General features: G+C 49.3%; 2 protein-coding genes across 3 annotated transcripts in view; both read left to right on the top strand.

The window, feature by feature from the left end:
• POLRMT (RNA polymerase mitochondrial) overlaps positions 1-6,141 on the top strand; it is a 44,862-nt gene extending 38,721 nt beyond the window's left edge. For both annotated transcript variants that reach the window (XM_088673040.1, XM_060275334.2), the window contains one exon: positions 5,217-6,141. In XM_088673040.1, the coding sequence (XP_088529166.1) occupies positions 5,217-5,266 (50 nt within the window). In that variant the 3' untranslated portion in view covers positions 5,267-6,141. The remainder of the gene's footprint in view (positions 1-5,216) is intronic.
• Positions 6,142-19,034: 12,893 nt separating this feature from the next.
• HCN2 (hyperpolarization activated cyclic nucleotide gated potassium and sodium channel 2) overlaps positions 19,035-20,442 on the top strand; it is a 59,099-nt gene continuing 57,691 nt past the window's right edge. Inside the window, exon 1 of the mRNA XM_060275228.2 lies at positions 19,035-19,086. Coding sequence (XP_060131211.2) covers positions 19,035-19,086 — 52 coding nt within the window. The remainder of the gene's footprint in view (positions 19,087-20,442) is intronic.

The raw sequence follows: 20,442 nt of genomic DNA, 5'->3' as shown, positions 1-20,442 counted from the left end.
TTTCCCAATAATTTCTAACCCTTTTGCATTCCCACCACATATGATAAAATGTACCTTCTTTTTCTTTACATTTCCAACAGGTTTTAGGTGGGAATAGGGGGCTCTTTCCTAACCCCGAACAAACTACAGCTCCCGGAATTATTTTTTTTGGGGGGGGGAGCCTGTTTAAAGGTGGCGTCGCGGTTTGGTGTGGAAGTAGCTATCAGAAAAACAATTTTCAGGGGGAGCAAAAAGGCCAAGTGCACCAAGAAGCTGATTTTCGTAGCACCCGGTTCCTGGCTGATGTGAATCGTGGCCCCGGGGCGTACGGGTCTCTGAACAGCACCCCATTTTGGGGGGTGCAGCAATTGGGCAGTGGGTGGAAAACATTTTCAGAAACACTTCCCCGTACTTTGCCTAATTCTCCCCCCCCCTCTCCCTCATTGCCTCCCTTCCCAACCATGCTGAGCTGTTCCTAATCTTATCTTTTAAACCTCTTCATTTCGGCTGCTGGATGACTCTCTGTTTGGCTCATCTGTTTGTTGGTAACAAGAGAAAGAGAGAGAATCACGTCTGCTGTGCAGTTGCCAGGATCCAGGCAAGGCCCAATTGGTGTAAAAAAACCAAAACACTGTGGCATTCTGCCACGCATGCCAAACTCTTAAATGGATCGCAGTGCCAAATGGTAGCCGCCCTTGGCGTTTTATGGGGCAGTTTGTAACATTTCACTTGCCTTGGGTTCATCCGTGCCACATCCCACTTTCGCAGGCGCACCCTGATTTCGCAGCTCGGGCCGAGATTCGAATGGGGGACGCCTGGTCTTTCTTACCACCCGCGTGGGCTTCCACCTGGAATTGGCCTTTTCACTCTGAACTGCAGGGGACCGGCAATTAGCTTGAAACGGAGCCAGGTTCCTAGTCCTTGTGGTTGTAGCATCATCGTGAGTTGTGTGTCTCCCACCCAACGAGGAAAGGTTGCTGTGTTTGGGACTTTCAGGTTTAGACAAAAGGCAAGTGAGGGGCCACGGCACAGAAGTTTGTTAAAAAGTTACGTGTGGCATCCTAACACTGAATCCGAGCTGGGACGTTGGAAAATCCAGGACAGATCTGTTTAGCGGCAGAACTCCTTGCCACATGAGGCCCTGACGGCCACCAACCTTGTTGTTGTTTAGTCGTTTAGTCGTGTCTGACTCTTTGTGACCCCATGGACCAGAGCACGCCAGGCCCTCCTGTCTTGCACTGCCTCCTGCAGTTTGGTCAGACTCATGTTCGTAGCTTCGAGAACACTGTCCAACCATCTTGTCCTCTGTTGTCCCCTTCTCCTAGTGCCCTCAATCTTTCCCAACATCGGGGTCTTTTCCAGGGATTCTTCTCTTCTCATGAGGTGGCCAAAGTACTGGAGCCTCAGCTTCACGACCTGTCCTTCCAGTGAGCACTCAGGGCTGATTTCCTTCAGAATGGAGAGGTTTGATCTTCTTGCAGTCCATGGGACTCTCAAGAGTCTCCTCCAGCACCAGAATTCAAAAGCATCAATTCTTCGGCGATCAGCCTTCTTTATGGTCCAGCTCTCACTTCCATACATCACTACTGGGAAAACCATAGCTTTAACTATACGGACCTTTGTCGGCAAGGTGATGTCTCTGCTTTTTAAGATGCTGTCTTGGTTTGTCTAGGCCACCAACCTACTATTAGTTGGCTTTAAAAGAAGATTAGGCATGTCCCTGGAGGAGGAGAGGGCTCTTCCTCCTCAAACACCATTTGCAGGGAACCGCAGGAGGGTGCGGAGGGCCGCTCTCGTGCTCGGATCCTGCTCGGAAGGTTTCCCTTTGGGGGTACCCGGTCGGCCACTGTGAGAACAGGATGCCAGGACTAAATGGCCCCGATCCCGCAGGGCTCTTCTGATGTTCTCACAGAGGCATCTCCAGGGACCTTCCTTCGCTCGAGGTATAAAATCCACAGGTTTACTCCCCATGCAGCCCTGGTTTAGACCAAGCGTTCTGGTCCTGCCTTGTTTTTGTTTTGTTTTTTTGCAGAAGGGGCATAAGCATCTGTACCCCCCCCCCACAAAAGAAACCTCACCTGAATCCTAGCCAAGGACTCCCCCCCCCCCAATCACCACCTTCCGATCTGGAAGTGGGAAGCCACTGTCTAAAGCTTCATTTCAAAGGCAGTTTCCACCTCCTTCCATCCTCCTCCCTGGTGTGTTCTGTTGCTGCTCTCAGTTAATCTCTGTAGTCGTACACAAACCCTCTTCAGGGGATCTGTGGCTGGATGCCCATTTTCTACAGAGTCTTGTCTCTTCTCTTCTCTTCTCTTCTCTTCTCTTCTCTTCTCTTCTCATCATCTTCTCTTCTCTTCTCTTCTCTTCTCTTCTCTCTGCTCCCATCCCCAAACACCCCATTTGCTTTTGAAGCTCAGAAGATGCTTCCCCCCCCCTTCCAGGCCTAAACAACAACAACTATTATTATTATTATTATTATCATCATCATCATCATCATCATTATTTATTGTGGCGCTGTGGGCTAAACCACTGAGCCTAGGGCTTGCTGATCAGAAGGTCGGCGGTTCGAATCCCTGTGACGGGGTGAGCTCCCGTTGCTTGGTCCCAGCTCCTGCCAACCTAGCAGTTCAAAAGCACATCAAAATGCAAGTAGATAAATAGGAACCGCTATAGCAGGAAGGTAAACGGCGTTTCCATGTGCTGCTCTGGTTTGCCAGAAGCGGCTTTGTCATGCTGGCCACATGACCTGGAAGCTATACGCCGGCTCCCTCGGCCAATAATGCGAGATGAGCGCGCAACCCCAGAGTCGGTCACGGGGTCTCTTTACTTTTACCTTTACCCTGCCCATCTGGCCAAGTCTCCCCAGCCAGTCTGAGCAGCTCCCAACAGAATCTTAAAAGCACAATAAAACATCAAATATTAAGAGCTTCCCTGAACAGGGCTGCCTTCAGATGTCTTCTAAAAGTCAGATAGTGGTTTATTTCCTTGACATCTGATGGGAGGGTGTTCCACAGGGCAGGCGCCACCACCAAGAAGGCCCTCTGCCTGGTTCCCTGTAACCTCACTTATTGCAGTGAGGGAACCGCCAGAAAGCCCTGGACCTCCATGTCCGGGCTGGACGATAGGGGTGGAGAGACTCCTTCAGGGATACTGGGCTGTTTAGGGCTTTCAGGGTCAGCACCAACACTTTGAATTGTGCTCGGAAACGTACTGGGAGCCAATGTAAGGTCTTTCAAGTGTTACGTGGTCTCGTCAGCCACTCCCAGTCACCAGTCTAGCTGCCGCATTCTGGATTAGTTGCAGTTTCCGGGTCACCTCCAAAGGGAGCCCCATGGAGAGCGCATTGCAGTAGTCCAAGCGAGAGATAACCAGAGCATGCACCACTCTGGCGAGACAGTCCGCGGGCAGGTAGGGTCTCATCCTGCGTACCAGATGGAGCTGGTAGACAGCTGCCCTGGACACAGAATTGACTTGCGCCTCCATGGACAGCTGTGAGTCCAAAACGACTCCCAGGCTGCGCACCTGGTCCTTCAGGGGCACAGTGACCCCATTCAGGACCAGGGAGTCCCCCACACCTGCCTGCCCCCTGTCCCCCGTGTGTGCTCCATGTTTCCTTAAAACAAAGAAACAAAAACAGGGTGCAGAAAGCTATTAAAGAAAATAAAAAGATACCAGCTGATGGATCAGGCCCTTGGAGTCATAGAGTTGGAAGGGACTGCCCCCCCCCGGGGGTCATGTAGCCCAACCCCCGTGCAGTGCAGAAATTGCAACCAACCTCTGTTTAAAAACCTCCTGTGAAGGAGAACCCACCGCCTTCTGAGGGAGTTTCGTTCTTGCCAGCAGAGAGTTCTTCTAGTGTTTATTTGGAATCTCTCCTTTTTTGGAGCAAGAGAAACTCCGCTTGCTCCACTATCCTTTTTCTCAGTGGCCACACACACAAAAACAGACTTTACATTTCTTTGGGCTTTACACACCCCTGACTTTGCATCTTTTTGGGCTCTCTGGTTCCTCTCTTTTCCTCCCACTCAGGGAGCCCAACAAGACCTTGGGGGGTCGTGGCAGAAAATTTGGGGGTGGCCTCGACCCCGCTGTGAGAAAAAAAAGGCAGGTCACAAAAGGAACTGAAAAGGAAACAGCTGATAACGTTAACGCCGCCGCACAAATCTGCTGTTCGGGATACTGGGTGCAGTTCCGGTTGCCTCACCCTGAAACGGGTGCTGCAGAGATGGGAAACGTTCAGAGAAGGCCCGCTAAATTGATCTGGGGGGTGGCGGTGGGGAGAAACACAGTTGGAGGCGGCCACGCTTCTGGTTGCCGCAAGAGGGCTCTTGTGCTCAGGTCGGTTTCCCACGGGCAGCTGGTCGTCCGCCGTGGGAGGGCAGGATCAGGGCTGGATTTCAGTTTGATGAGGCCCTGAGCCCCTGAAGGTAATGGGGCCCTTGATATGTCCAGCTGTCGTTTGTCAACAACAAATTGCCGCTGTTTTTTGTGTGTTGAATATATGCTATATGGTCATTGGTGGACCTCATAGGGATCTCAAGCCATTTGCACGTGTTGCCCTGCAACCAGTCCATGCAGAATGTAGACACCCTATATATAGAAAGGAGCAAACCAGGGATATTTTAGGAAGCAGGCTAGCAGGCAGGGCCCATGACTTACATCATAGGAGCCTACACAACACAAAACTCTGTTGCTGTATGTAGGTTTTATTTTATTTTTCTTTTATATTTTGGAAATGTACATCCAGGTTTTTTCCCCTTTAATTCCCCCCCCCCCAAGAGAGTGGGGCCCTAAGCTAAAGCTTGTTTAGCTTATACATATATCTGGTACTGGGCAGGATGTTCTAACCCCAGGGAGGGCGCACCCTCTCCTTGCATTCTGAACGTTACACACTCGCTTTCCCTTCCAGGTGACTGGAAGGGAAATGAACAAAGACATTGGATTCTTATCTCATTATGCATGATCAAGCTTTCTTTAGCACCTCAGCCCTTGCTTTTCCCCCGCAGGACCAATTGCAGTCATCAGCAGTCGTTAACAGCCATCTACAGGTTTACCACTCCCACCAGCCCATCACCCATTCCCACCCACCACCCACCCTCTGTATATACATAAGGGTCTGACACTTCTGTTTCAAGTGTATCTGACGAAGTGTGCATGCACACGAAAGCTCATACCAAAATATAAACTTAGTTGGCCTTTAAGGTGCTACTGAAGGAATTTTTTTATTTTCCTTCCAGGTGACTTCGACCTGGAGAAGGTGAAAGAATCCACCTACTTCTTCAGCTGACCCCGGGAGGCGTGTCAGAAGCTGTTCCTGGGGACCCTGCCTCCGCCGCCCCGTAATCCAGCTCGGAACGGGCTCTGCTACCTCCAGAGTGAAAAACAGTGGGGAATAAGTTCTTGCACCGTGCAAAACTGAAGCCTATTTGGTCCCTCTGCCCTGAGCCTCCATCAGGTGTCCTTTTCCCTCCCTTCCATCCCAGAACTCTGAGCGGCACCTTTTGCCTCCATGCACACACTGCTTCTGTTTGTTTCTTAAATGCCCAAATGGTGAAGAATCGAAGGGTGGAAGCCGTCCTCCCAGCTTGGTGCTGCTTTAGTGCCAACCCCCCCCCCCCCAGGGCACTTGGCTTGCCACCCCGAACCTCCGCCAGCCCTCTGGAGGGGGGCACCTTTGCCTCCAGAGCTTAAGCAGGACAGTTTTGTGGAGGCAGGAGATGGTAGCTTTGACCCACAGGATTCCTCCCCTCCCTTCTCAGGGCGGCCCAAGTTGGAGACGACTCTGAAGGCTGGCATCGCCATCGTGTTGGGCTCCCGCTCCTGTTAGGCCCCCCGAACCTTTGGGGGCTGGTTGGAGCAGGTTTCGTGCTTGCTGGCAACTGCAGAGCGTAGGAACCACGTGGGAAGAGAAATGGGGGTGAAATTCCCCTACCTGCCGCTGCCTGCCTTGGTTCTTCCCGCATCATCCTGCTTGCCGCTTTTGGGGAACCATGGCTGCCCCCTCGAACCACTGCCTGTGGGGTGCAGAATCGAGTCCCTCTCCGTCGGGGAATGGTTAAGTTTGTTCCAGCAGAGTAGCCTGGGGTGGGCCGTTTCGATGCCCCAAGGGAGCTGTTTCCTCCCCCTCGGCCAATGCCTGTAAATTAAAAGCCTAAAAAGATACCTCTGCCTCGCCTCTGGAATTTCTGATCTGAACAATGCCGGTGAACGAATTCAGCAAATGCTCTTGCCTTGAGAAGCGAGGAGGCTGCCCGCAGTGTCTCTGCAACGAGTCTCTGCTTGTGGGGCTTCTTTCAAGCTCTGCAATTCAGCAACACCGAGAGGAATACCTGCTTGCAGTTCTGGTCGCCTCAGCTCAGAACGGATATGTTGGAGTTGGGAAAGGTTCAGAAAAGGGAAAGCGCAAACCATCAAGGGGGGTGGGACAACTCCCCTTTGGGGAAAGCTTGCGGCGTTTTTTAGTTTTTCGTTTAGAGAAGAGGCGGGTAAGAGCAGACAGGACGGGAATTGTATAAGGTTATGGAGAAAGTGGATGGAGAGAGGAAAACGTTAGCCCTTCTAATACTAGAGCGCTTGAGAAACTCAGTGAAGCTGAGCGTTGAAAGATGTGAGACAGGCAGAAGGCACCATGTGACCTGTGGAACTCAGTGCCACCAGAGGCAGGGGGCCGACTTTGTTAATAAGGCGCCCTGAGCACAAAATTTTCAGCTGGAGAACACCCCTGCGCTGGGAACACGCACCCCCCCCCAGTGGAAGAAGGCTCAGAGCCTGGGGATTGGTGGTGGGGCAACGATGGGTGGTCAGAGGGAGAAGACTAGGAAGAGGAGGTGTCAGAAGCAGAAGAGGCAACAGGGTTTAGTGAGCGGGAAGAGGCCGTGGCAGAGAGCAGTCCAGAATCGGAGGCAGGAGAGGAAGTGGGGACAGGAGACAAGAGATGAGGTCAGCTGGGGTGTGTCTCCCCGTCCTGCCACAACATGCTCCAGGGAGTCTCCTCCTCCTGGTGCAACCAGTTCCCCTCTGCCCCCTGGTCTCCCAGAACCAGCAGAGGTATGAAGAGCGTGTAGCAAAGAGAGACAAGACGATGGAGTCTTAGGCTGCTGGAGAAGGAACCGGTGGAGGAGCCTTAGAGAGCGGTGGGAAGGCAAGGACTCTCAGTCCTCGCAGCTGTTCCATTGGGGCAAGACCTACTGGAAAGGGCTGCTGCAACCACTAGGCCTGAGGGAAGGGCTGCTGTGACCACTAGGCCTGTTTTGTTTCTTTGAAGAGTCGCCTTTACCGACACTGGTGCTTTATCGACTCCCGCTCCTGAACAGCTTGCTCTAACGGGGGATTGGAGCAACTTTTCATTTTTATAAAAAAAAAAATTATTAGTTTTACAAAAAGTTACACACCATTAACATAACATTTTTGCACGTTAAAAAAGGAAAAGGGTTCTTTTGAACCTTGAGACCTCCTTCCTTGAGACCTCCATGGGTTCCAGTTTTAAATTTTATTCCTGCATCTTTTACTGTAACCTATATCTGTTAAACAATCATTGTATCCAAAATCCATGTTACATTGCAAGTGTCATTCCTGCAACTATTTCAACTGTTTACAGTAGTCTCTCAAATATGTTAGAAAGTTATTCCACTCTTTTTAAAAATGCTTGGTTCTTCCTGGTTTCAGATCTTTCCCGTCAGTCTCTTTTCAAAAAAAAACCAAACAAACTTTTTATTCAATTTTACAAAATACATTTGAATTCAAACATTAGTCATAACCATCAACATTTAGGATTCCCTTCAACCTTAGACTCCCCTCCAACCCTCCATGGTTTCCATTATCAAACTTTTTCTGCTGCATATCATATATTTTCTCTGTCTTTCTTGAAGTAATCCATTTTCACCTTAGTTTCTAATAAATTACAAGCGTTACTCAAATCCTGCCAAGGTTTTTTGGCTGTTTACAACGTTCTCTTAAGTAAATTGTAAATTTCCCCCATTCCTTATTAAAGCTTCTATCTTCCTGGTTTCTGGTTTTCCCGGTCATTTTCGCCATTTCGGCATAGTCCATCCTCTTTGTCAGCCATTCGTCTCTGGTTGGGACTTTTATCTCCTTTCCATCTCTGGGCCAGTCGCATCCGCGCTGCTGTCGTCACGTACGTAAACAATTGTTTCTGCTCCTTTGGTATATCTGCATCTAAAATTCCTAATAAAAAGCTTGCTTCCCCCCACAAAAGTTTTTTTCAACTCGTTATACAGTGACCTTGGTTCTCAAACTTAATCCGTTCCGGAAGTCCGTTCCAAAACCAAAGCATGCTTTCCCATAGAAAGCAATGCAAAATGGATTAATCCGTTCCAGACTTTTATAAACAACCCCTAAAACAGCAACTTAACATGAATTTTGCTACCGTATCTAATGAGACCACTGATCCATAAAATGAAAGCGATAAACAACGTAGTGGTACCTCGGTTTATGAACACAATTGGTTCCGGAAGTCTGTTCATAAACTGAAGCGTTCATAAACTGAAGCGAACTTTCCCATTGAAAGTAATGGGAAGTGGATTAATCCGTTCCAGACGGGTCCGCGGAGTACTCAACCTGAAGCGTACTTAACCCGAAGCATGGGTGTAATTGGTTCCAGAAGTCTGTTCATAAACTGAAGCGTTCATAAACTAAAGCGAACTTTCCCATTGAAAGTAATGGAAAGTGGATTAATCCGTTCCAGACGGGTCCGCGGAGTACTCAACCTGAAGCGTACTTAACCCGAAGCATGGGTGTAATTGGTTCCAGAAGTCTGTTCATAAACTGAAGCGTTCATAAACTGAAGCGAACTTTCCCATTGAAAGTAATGGAAAGTGAATTAATCCGTTCCAGATGGCTCCGCGGCGTTCGTAAACCGAAAATTCATAAACCAAGGTGTTCGTAAACCAAGGTTCCACTGTACTGCAGTCACACAATCAACTGGGTTCCACACAGTCACAAAAACAAAACAAAAAATAGCCACAAAAACGCGAAATAAATAGCAAAAACAGACAGACCACAGCGTAACACTCAAATCGGAAGAATAACACTCAGAATGGAGCACGTTTGGCTTCCAAAAAAAGTTCGCAAACCAGAATACTTACTTCCAGGTTTGCAGTGTTTGGGTTCCAAGTTGTTTGAGAATCAAGGCGTTTGAGAAGCAAGGTACCACTGTATATCATTTTCCAGAGTGCTTTTGTTGTCTTGCACGGCCACCACATGTGGTAGAAAGTGCCTTCCTTCTCCTTAAACTTCCAACATAGGTTGGAAGCAGTTCTATACATCTTTGCTAATTAATGTAGGTATTTGGTGCTGGTTCTCAAGGTGGGGAGGCTGTTTGGGTCCTGCTTGTAGGATTTGCATGGGGGCAGCTGGCTGGCCAATGTGAGGACAGGATGATGGGCTAGATTCGAAGCCAGGCCCCCCTCCTGCGTCCTTGCGTCATTCCCAGAACACAAGACATTTCCCCTACCTGTTCTGAGATAAGGATGCTTCACTCGCAAGAGGCTGTGGCGTCTTAACGCTTCAGTTGTGGCTAAAATTAGAAACACCGCCTGCCTATTAGTTGTCTGGAATGTTACCAAGGGAGTGTGTTGTTTGTGCTATAATTAGTAGGTTTTTAATACAATTTTTTGCCTTGTTTCTTATTGCGGCTGCAGACTTCCGAATCTCTCTTTTTCAACAAGGGCCTAAAGCCCGCCGGTAAGTTTCAGCTGGATGTTGCGATTCGATTTGGCTCCCTAATATCTACATTGTTGGCCCGAGTCCGTTGCTTAAATTCGGTTGCAGGGCAACAGGACCAAGAAGCAGAAAACTGGGCAGGTTTTGTTTTTTTTTTTAAAAAAAACCTATTTATGCATTAATTTTCCTGCCTGTAAAGGGAAACCCTCGAAGGAAGCTGGCAGACATCGTAATAACTAATAAGCTGGCCAGCTTTAAAGTGGAAATCAAAGTGCAGCATCAATGAGGTCCAGCTCCAAGGGCCTTCTGGCGGTTCCCTCCCTGCGAGAAGTGAGGTTACAGGGAACCAGGCAGAGGGCCTTCTCGGTGGTGGCGCCCGCCCTGTGGAACGCCCTCCCACCAGATGTCAAGGAAATAAACAACGATCTGACTTTTAGAAGACACCTGAAGGCAGCCCTGTTTAGGGAAGTTTGTAATGTTTGATGTTATATTGTGCTTTTAATATTCTGTTGTGAGCTGCCCAGAGTGGCTGGAAAAACCCAGACAGATGGGTGGGGTATAAATAATAATAATAATAAATAATTATTGCTGGATTTGGTGCTGCTGGGATAGCTCAGTTGATAAAAGCATAGGACTCTTAATCTCAGGGTCATGAGTTCGAGCCCCACGTTTGGCAAAAGATCCTCAGGGTCCGTCCCAAACTCCACAATTCTGTGAAAAGCCTGAAGAGCACTGGGAATGGAGGAAGCTGATTAATACTGAGTCAGACCATTGGCCTGTGATGCAGCTCTTCCACTGAGCTGTGTTCTTTTCCTCTAAAGGCAAAGTAAGGTGCTAGTCCTCATGGTTCTGAATTTAAAAAATGGAATTAAGTAGGAAAGGCGGAAGCTCCCTTATACTGAGCTATACCTTTGGCCCACCCAACCCAGTGACCGGCAGCAGCTCTTTAGGCTTTCAGGCAGGACTCCGTGAGCAGCCCTGTCTGGAGATCGATCCCCTAGGTCAGTTTCCCCCAAACGGTGCATTAATCCCCGGTGCAGCAAGAGACGCTGGCAAATGTGGCGGGAAGATTCAAGGGCAATCGAAATATTTAAACATTTCGGTGCGGCCTGGATTTGCAGCCAGAAACAGTACAGCCGTACCTCGGATCCTGAACGCCTTGCCACTCGAACGTTTTGGCTCCCGAACGCCACAAACCCGGAAGTGAGCGTTCCGGTTTGCAAATGTTCTTTTGGAACCCGGACGTTCGGCGCAGGTTCCGAGGGTTCCGATTCGCTGCAGGAAGCTCCTGCAGCCCATCGGAAGCTGCGCCTTGGTTTTTGAATGTTTCCGGAAGTCTGTTCAGATTCCATTCGAGAACGAAAGGGCGACTGTACTCCAAGAGTACAGCTTGTCTCAAATTTAACCCACCTGTGAGTGGAACGGTCTCCCTCGGGAGGTGGTGGACTCTCCTTCCTTGGAGGTTTTTAAGCAGAGGTTGGATGGCCATCAGTCAGGGATACCTTGGCTGAGATTCCTCCATTGCAGAGGGTCGGACCAATCTATGATTCTGCAGTTCTGTGATTGAATTCGTATACGTACTTAAGGTTCCTACATAAGGTTTCTATGCTCCCAAAAATGTCCCACAAGGCAGCAGAGGTTTAGGACCAGAGTTTTCCTTCTTTCAGGCGGGCTCCTCCTCAGGGGGACAAGCCCCACCTGCCCCTCACTTCCCCTGCAGAACATTCAGAAACCACCTTCTTGACCGCTGAACCCATTCTTGGTTTTTTCCCTGCTCCATCCACCATATCCTGTCTTCACCTAATTCGCCGAGGGTCCCCAAACAATTTCTTCTTCTTTGGCGATCGCTCGTAGCCGAGTAAGATTGTCTTCCATGAACACATTCTTAACAGTGAGTCCGTAAGTGACTTTGGAGGCCAATTCTGGATCCACACGTCCTTCCACAGTGGTTTCCGGATGGGAGTTGATCATGGTCAGGGTTTGCCAAGCATGCCTTCCTCTTGGCGTGTTTCTCCCTTTTGCCCTGAGTCTGAGTGTCTTTAAAGTCCACAACACCTTTGGTAAAGGCTGTTCTTCAATAGGAGCGCTCACAGGCCAGTGTTTCCCAATTATCTGTGCTTATACTGCATTTTTTAAAGATTTGCCTTGTGTCTTTAAACCTCTTTTGTAGTCCACCGGCATTCCGCTTTCCATTCTTAAGTTGGGAATAGAGGAGTTGCTTGGGAAGATGATGATCAAACCATAATTTACCATCAGAGAAATAATCTGGCTCCCAAAACACAAACATCGCAAGTGCCCAAAGAGGCCCGTCTTCAGCATTTGGCAAAAGCTGTACATTGAAGGCACCAGCCGCACCTCTGTGGGGAAGTAGTTCTACTGCCTAGGGGCTGCCCCACAGAACTCCTTCCCCTGGGCTGCCACCCCATGAGCGATTGAGGGCAGAGGAACTACCAAGAGGGCCTAACCCCCTACCGATCTCGGCGCCCAATGCCTATTGACGCTAGCGAGCCTTAGAAGTTGCATTGGCACGGCTTAGGGAGCTGGGTATGTTTAGCCTGGAGAAGAGAAGGCTAAAGGGTGATATGATAGCCATGTTCAAATATATAAAAGGATGTCATATATAGGAGGGAGAAAGGTTGCTTTCTGCTGCCCCAGAGAAGCGGACACGGAGCAATGGATTCAAACTACAAGAAAGAAGATTCCACCTAAACATTAGGAAGAACTTCCTGACAGTAAGAGCTGTTCGGCAGTGGAATTTGCTACCAAAGAGTGTGGTGGAGTCTCCTTCTTTGGAGGTCTTTAAGCAGAGGCTTGACAGGCATATGTCAAGAATGCTTTGATGGTGTTTCCTGCTTGGCAGGGGTTTGGACTGGATGGCCCTTGTGGTCTCTTCCAACTACGATTCTATGATTCTACCAGCGCCTCCGAGCAGCTATTGCTGAGAGGTATACTGCTCTGTTGAGCAAACTTTGCTAAGCGCCGCACAGTTGAAACCGGGAGCAAGAGTTAGGACATTGGATGCATTTGGGTTAAAGAGACGAACGAACGAACCCGAAAGGAGGCATCTCTTACATTTTAAAATGACAAATTTGCTTCTCTCCCTGTGGCTGAGATCGGAACGATTTAGCGTCGGGTCCAGCTGGTCCACAGGATTAGCTGCCTCCTTCAGGACCGGCACTTCTGCATGAGAAGTGGGAATGTTTTTTTTAAACAGAGGCTCCTTTGGCCTCTCCTTTCGGCTTCCTTGACTCTTTGCGTTTGAGGATTATCGGAATGAGTGTGGCCCGCAACCAAATTCTGCATCATGGATGGTGAGCCATAAGTGGCCTAGATAGCAAGTCTTTCCTGCAGGATACTGTTAATTTTTGGGTTTCTTAAATATTTATGTTTTATTAAAAGTTTTACAGTGAATTAAAATGTTGAATTAAAATGAAGGCTGATCGCCGAAGAATTGATGCTTTTGAATTATGGTGCTGGAGGAGACTCTTGAGAGTCCCATGGACTGCAAGAAGATCAAACCTATCCATTCTTAAGGAAATCAGCCCTGAGTGCTCACTGGAAGGACAAATCGTGAAGCTGAGGCTCCAATACTTTGGCCACCTCATGAGAAGAGAAGAATCCTTGGAAAAGACCCTGATGTTGGGAAAGATGGAGGGCACTAGGAGAAGGGGACGACAGAGGACGAGATGGTTGGACAGTGTTCTCGAAGCTACGAACATGAGTTTGACCAAACTGCGGGAGGCAGTGCAAGACAGGAGTGCCTGGTGTGCTATGGTCCATGGGGTCACGAAGAGTCGGACACGACTAAACGACTAAACAACAACAACAACAACAAATGAAGGGGAAAGAAAAGGAATCCATAGAAACAAAAAACAAACAGAGGAAAACAAGAACATCAAAATGACAATAAAATGTAATCAAGGTTATAAAATTATGTCGCATAAATGTAAGCTTCTTGTTTGCCTCAAGTATAAATAAGTTCTTGAGTCATTTACAGGATACTATTAAGTTGTAAGGAGGCCCCTTGTTTCCCAGTCTTAATTTTCAAAGTGATGAACATATATATTATTACGGTATATCCTTATCGTTATTTTATTATTATTTCTTACCCTTAGAAAAGGATGCTGTGATTACTAAGACCCAGCATGGGTTCCTCAAAAATAAGTCATGGCAGGCCAATCTCCTTTCTTTTTTTTGTTTCTTTAAATGGAATTACAAACTTGGTGGATCAGGGGAATGCTGTGGACATACATTAGTGTATCTTGATTTCAGGAAGGCTGTCGACAACGTCCCCCGTGATATTCTCGCGAGGAAGCTGGTAAAATGCGGGTTGAACGAGGTAACGGTTAGGTGGATTTGGAGCTGGTTGACTGACCGAACCCAAATAGTACTCATTCATGGTTCCTCGTCATCCTGGGGGAAAGTGACAAGTGGGGTGCCACAGGGCTCTGTCCTGGGCCTGCTGTTGTTCAATGTCTTTATAAATGACTAGCTGGCCCTGCACGCGTTGCTGTGCGTCAGTCTGTCAAATGGAGGGTAATAGACCCCCTTCAGATCCCCCTGAGCCTCAGAGTCCCCCTGTTTTACAGGATCTCGTGGCAGAGGCGGGGTTTGTGGGTGTGGCGCGTTGTTGTGGCTAATCCCTGTGACTGCCCCCATGTGTCCCGATCCATGATCTATTCTGTTTGCCCCCCCCCCGGTGACCGGCGTATCTCATGACGTTTTGAAGGATGGTATTTATTTTTGTCTTGTGATTATTTGGTGGGGGATTTTTGGGGGGGTAGTGGTGCTAAATTTTAAAGTAAAAACCCCTTGCCGTGCCCCCAAGTGCATTGCTGTGGGTTATTCCCCCCCCCCGGGCCTAGTGGGGGCCCAGCAGCCTGGCAGGGGCCTAGGGGTCTGATAATGGCCGCCTTGGTGGTTTCAGTTGCTTGGTTGATGATGTCATTATTTGGTTTGTGGGTGTGGTATAGATTTCACAGGAAGGGAGGGGGTGTAGGAGGAGGAGCTGAGGGAATAACACCACTTGAGGGCGCTGTTTGACTTGGTGGAAAACCAGGTATATATCTGCCCAGGTGTGAGATTTGAGGGATTTTCTTTTCCAACAATGCTCGGGGAGTGGCCTGGATCATTGTGTCAAAATTTCAGGACGATCGGTCAAGCGGTTACAGAGAAAAGTGGAACATGCACTTTCACGATTTTTACATTTTTATATATATAGACTTGGATGAAGGAATTGAGGAGATGCTCATCAATTTTTCAGATGACACCAAACTGGGAGGGGTAGTTAATGTCGCAGAAGACAGACAATCAGTATTCAAAATGACCTTAACAGATTGGAGAACTGGGCGCAAGCTAACCAAAAGAATGTCAATAGGGACAAATGTCAGGTTCTGCACTTAGGCAGGGAGAACCAGATGCACAAATATAGGATGGGGGACACCTGGCTTAATAGCAGGACACGTGAAAAGGATCTAGGGGTCTTGGTGGACCACAAGCTGAACATGAGCTCACAGGGCGACGCAGAAGCAAAAAAGGCTAATGCTATTCTGGGCTGCATCCAACAGAAATCTAGTGTCCAGATCAAGGGAAGTAATAGGACAACTCTATTCTGCCTTGGTCATAGCACACCTGCAATACTGTGTCCAATTCTGGGCCCTACAAGTTAAGACAGACATGGACAAGCTGGAAGGTGGGCAGAGGAGGGCGACCAAGATGATCCAGTGTCTGGAAACCAAGCCTTACGAGGAGCACTTGAAGGAGCTAGGTATGTTTAGCTTGGAAAAGAGGAGTTTCCATTGCCATCTTCAATTATCTCAAGGGCTGTCACACAGAAGAGGGGACAAGCTTGTTTTCTCCTGCTCTGGAGGGTAGGACTCGAACTCATGGCTTCAAGTTGCAAGAAAGGAGATTCCGACTCAGCATTCTGACAGTAAGAGCAGTTCAGCAGTGGAACAGACTCCCACGAGAGGTGGTGGACTCTCCTTCCTTGGAGGTTTTTAAGCAGAGGTTGGATGGCCATCTGCCATGGATGCTTCACTTGAGATTCCTGCATTGCAGGGGGTTGGACTAGATGACCCTTGGGGTCCCTTCCAACTGGTTTTGGGACTTGGATTCCGTGGTGATGAACTGTGGCCCTTCCCAAATCTTAATGTTTGTTTACTGCCCACTCGCCGCAATGGCTCTGCTTCAGGTTTCGGTTGTCTAAGGCAGTAAATGCCTCTGGAGACCGGCGGCTAGGAATCGCAGGTGGGAAGGGCCGCGTCGAACCCACGTCCTGCTAGCGAGCTTCCCTTTGGCCCAATCCGGCACCGTTTTCTTCCAGCTCAGCAGCAAAATGCCAGCAAAAGAGACGGGTGTTTCGTGGTGGAGGGTGCCGGCATCAGAGTATTCTTAAGTGAGTCCCCTGTGCAGCTTCTCGCGGGTATCTTGCTGCTAAGCAAGAGCAGCAGATCTCCAAGAGAACCGGTTCTTTTATTAAACAAGGAATAAACAGGGCTGCCCTCTGAGGCCACGTTGCTGAAACCAGGAATGCAAGCATCAGACCAACCCCTAATTCACAGTAGGAGCGGTGTGTGTGTGTGTGTGTGTGTGCTGACAATCTCCTTTAACCCTCTCTGTGGGCGTTTCTGAGCAGGAGCTGCTCCTGAGCTGTCTTGAAACTCAGAATGTCTTAACCGCAAGAGAGTCGTGAGCCTAGCTGGGTCAAACCAAAGGGCACCCATCTAGTCAATAATAATAATAGTAATAATAATAATTTATCTATACCCCGCCCGTCTGGCTGGGTTTCCCTCCATGTCCGGGGCTGGACGATAGGGGTGGAGACACTCCTTCAGGGATACTGGGCTGTTTAGGGCTTTCAAGGTCAGCGCCAACACTTTGAATTGTGCTCGGAAGCATACTGGGAGCCAATCGAGGTCTTTCAGGACCAGTGTTATGTGGTCTTGGTGGCCGCTGCCAGTCACCAGTCTAGCTGCCGCATTCTGGATTAGTTGCCGTTTCCGGGTCACCTTCAAAGGCAGCCCCATGGAGAGCGCATTGCAGTAGTCCAAGTGGGAGATAACCAGAGCATGCACCACTCTGGCCAGACAGTCTCTGGGCAGGGTGGGTCTCATCCTGTGTACCAGATGGAGCTGGTAGACAGTTGCCCTGGGCACAGAACTGACCTGCGCCTCCATGGACAGCTGTGAGTCCAAAATGACTCCCAGGCTGCGCTCCTGGTCCTTCAGGGGCACAGTTACCCCATTCAGGACCAGGGGGGGAGTCCTGTCCTCATACTGGCCAAGCAGATCGGAGAGCAGCAGCCCTTCTCCCCGTTTGGGATTCCCAGAAAACTGGCATCCTGCCTCTGGAGGCGGAAGAGGAACATCAACTTCTCATTTGTCTGGAAGTTCCCACAAAGGGCTGGGAGAGACTCCCTTTCTGGAAACCCTAAAAAGTCTCTGCCAGTCAAATGGGCCAATAGCCTGATTCAGTAGAAAGCAGCTTCCTTTAACAACAACAACAACAACAACAACATGATTTTGACCTTTTCAACAACAACAACAATGTGAATTTGACTTTTTCTTTTTTTGCAATGAGTGTTGATCTTGTATTGCCTTTTGTTGATCGTTGCATATTGTTTTGTATTTGTTTTGTTTTGAAAACCAATAAACCCATTAAGAAAAGAGAAAGCTAAAAACAACAACAAAAGCCACTTAATTTTTTTCAAAAAAAAAAAAAAACCCCAATGAGGACTGGAATCTTACTTGAAATTCAGGAGAAGGACCTCAGCTCAAGGACAGAACATCTATATTCAATCCCTGATGTTTTCTGAGTAGGGCCAGGACAGACTCATCCTCCATGAATTGGTCTAATCCTGTTTTAAAGCCATCCAGTCACTCACTGTATCTTGTGACACCCATACTGAGTCAACACTTGTGTCCCCCCCCCTTTCCTAGTCAGAAGGCATGCAAAAACTCCTGTGTTTAGGCATGGAAGCAGTTTTTACGCATGGGCACAAACGCACACACACACACAGTTCCCTTGCTGGCATTGAGAGTGGGAGCAGATAACTGTCTGCCTGCCTGTCTGCCGGTTGCTCTCTCTCTCTCCCCCCCCCCCTCTCTCTCACACACACACAAACACACCTTCCAAAATGTCAGCGCTGCCTTGCCTGCGCCTGTCGGCTCATTGCCATACAGGACTTAGCCAAACAGCCGCTCCCAGGGGCCAGACAGCCCCAGTAAAAATGCAGACAGAAGGACGTGCAGGGAAGGCCAAATAGGTGCAGCTCTCGGATGCTTTGCAGAATGATGCGTCGTGTTTTGAAATAATCCCACCCAGCAGAAAAGTGAGGAGAAAAGAGGAGGGAATGGTGAAAGTCGTTCTGAGGCAGGAGCAAAGACAGAAGACGAGCCCTCCTGGATCAGGCCAATGGCCCATCTGGTCCAACGTCCTGTTCTTAAAGTGGCCAGCCCGCAAGCAGGATTCAAGCACAAGGGCACATTCTCCTTCTGTGGTTCCCGGAAGCACCGCTGCTGTGGAGGCAGAGCAATGCCATCGTGGCCACCAGCGGCCCGTGAATTTGTACATTGGCAGTCGGCATATGTCTGCCTCGAGAGACAATGGAGTGTGCCTCCAGGGGTGAAGTCAAACCTCTGCATTAGCTGCACCCAAGCGACCTCCCCGGGGCACAATGCTGGGCAGCGCGTCTGGAGGTCCTGGGCTGCCCAGACGACAGGACCCCCCCTTTCGGCCTCAAAGATGGGGGTCCGAAGGAAAGCAGAGCGAGACGTTTGGCACCAGCTGGGCTGCAGGAGTTGCTGGAAGGAGACTGTGTAGGGTTTATACTCCTGAGCCTTTTCTTCTCCCAAAAATATCCCTCAAGGCAGCGGTGGTTTAGGGTTCGAGTCTTCCTTCTATATGAGCTTTCTTCCCAGGTGGATGAGCCCCATTTGCCCCACCCTTCCCTCTCTACGTCATGGGTCATTGGACCCACACTTCGTCTTGTCTGCTCAACCCACCAGAGCCTGTGTTTACATCCCTAACTCCCCGAGGGTTTGAGACCCATCGGCTGCCCTCACCTGGTTTAGCTGGCCAGTCAAAGCCGTTTCCCGGGATTGTGGCCAGTGTTAATCCTGACAGCCTCTAGGAGCCCCAGGTGAGAGCTGACTGCAAGGTGGGGACCAAAGGTGTTCAAACTACCCCCACAACGTGTCCTTTGCCAGAGGTGCCACCCCTCCCCTAACACCCCCAAAATTCGATAATCCAAGCCATCTAGCTTAGTAGCTGTCCTTGCCTCCTGCAGCAGTGAGTTCTGTAGTTTAGCAAATGCACTGCATGAAGTTCTACATTATTATTTTTCTCCCTTCCGCACACTTGAAGAGAATGGCATGGTTGTGGCCACCCCGCCACATCATTTAAGCACCACAATAACCCTGCAAGGTAGGTCAGGCTGAGAGGATGTGAGCAGCTAGCCTAGTGCTTCACTCCAGATGTTTTCGGACAGCAGCTGCCACCATCCCCAGTTTGAACTCGAAACATCCGGACATGGTTCAGTCGGGGAAGGTGGATCTAACCACTACACCTCCCCGATTTCAGAACGCAAACTCCCGCTTGGTCAAGAATGTAAACTGGGGAGAAAAGTCAACATTGCCCCTCTGGCACAGATTCACAAGCCACTTCCCCTCAGTTATGCTGTCTGGAAAATGGGGGTCCAAGCCCGATAATAGCCTGCTTTAAGGGCCAATGCAGGGTCAAAATGCTCTTTGCGTCTAAAGTGAAATATACACAACTGATTCCCTGATTCCCTCCCAGCCACTGCTTCCCCTTAATTTTTAATTATTTTTTTTAAAAAAAGCCTTCATGCATTTGCATATGAAATTAGGCTGCTCTGTATCCCGGGACCTGAGTATTATGGGCTGTGACACTAATACTATTTTGCCCTCTTTCTTGAGGATGGGCAGCCTAAATTAGAAGCCTCTCCGGCGGCAAAATGTGGCCCTGGGGAGGCGGGTGGGTCAGCATGGAAATTCTGGGTTGCATCCGGCCGCAGTCTTATCCCACAACAGGCAGCCCAAGCGTTTTGGCAGAAGGCTCCTCCATAATCCTCAAAGAATATCAGAAGAGGCCTGCAGCTCCATGAGGCCGAATGTCCATCTTAGTCTAGCACCCTGTTCTCATAGCGGCCGAACAGTTGCCCCAACTGGCACCTTAAACCTGGGTTACGGGTTGCCATAATGGAAAGTAGAGGCACCATTTCTTTTAAAGCACCATTTTCCCACCCACCCCTTGCACTTTTGACCTTCATTCCCACCTCCCCTGGCCTTCTCCTTTCTTCCCATTTATTCTTCCTTTCTCTCCTTCCTTCTGCTTGACCTTCTTCCCTCCCTCTTTCCTTCCCTCCTGTTACTCCTTGCTCTCTCCTTCCCCTCCCTCTCCCCTGACCTTCTTCCCCAGTTCTTTTCCTTCTCCCCCTTAGCCATGGCTCTTCCTCTTTGACCTTCCTTCCTTCCTTCCTTCCTTCCTTCCTTCCTTCCTTCCTTCCTTCCTTCCTTCCTTCCTTCCTTCCTTCCTTCCTTCCTTCCTTCCTTCCTTCCTTCCTTCCTTCCTTCCTTCCTTTGACCTTCTTCCCCATCTCCCTTCTCCCCTTTGCCTTCTCTCTGAACCTCCCTCCCTTTCTTCCTCCCTCCTCCTCTCTTGACCTTCCTCCCCATCATTCCTACCATTACCCTCTCCTTGTTTCCCCCTCTCTGTTTGACCTCCCTCCCCTTCCTCTCTCTTGACCCTACCCCTTCTTCT

Source organism: Zootoca vivipara, chromosome 6, assembly GCF_965207765.1.
Source record: "Zootoca vivipara chromosome 6, rZooViv2.hap1.1, whole genome shotgun sequence".
Lineage (NCBI taxonomy): Eukaryota > Metazoa > Chordata > Lepidosauria > Squamata > Lacertidae > Zootoca > Zootoca vivipara.
Note: the sequence above shows the minus strand (reverse complement) of the source record. Positions and strands in the feature narration are given on the sequence as shown.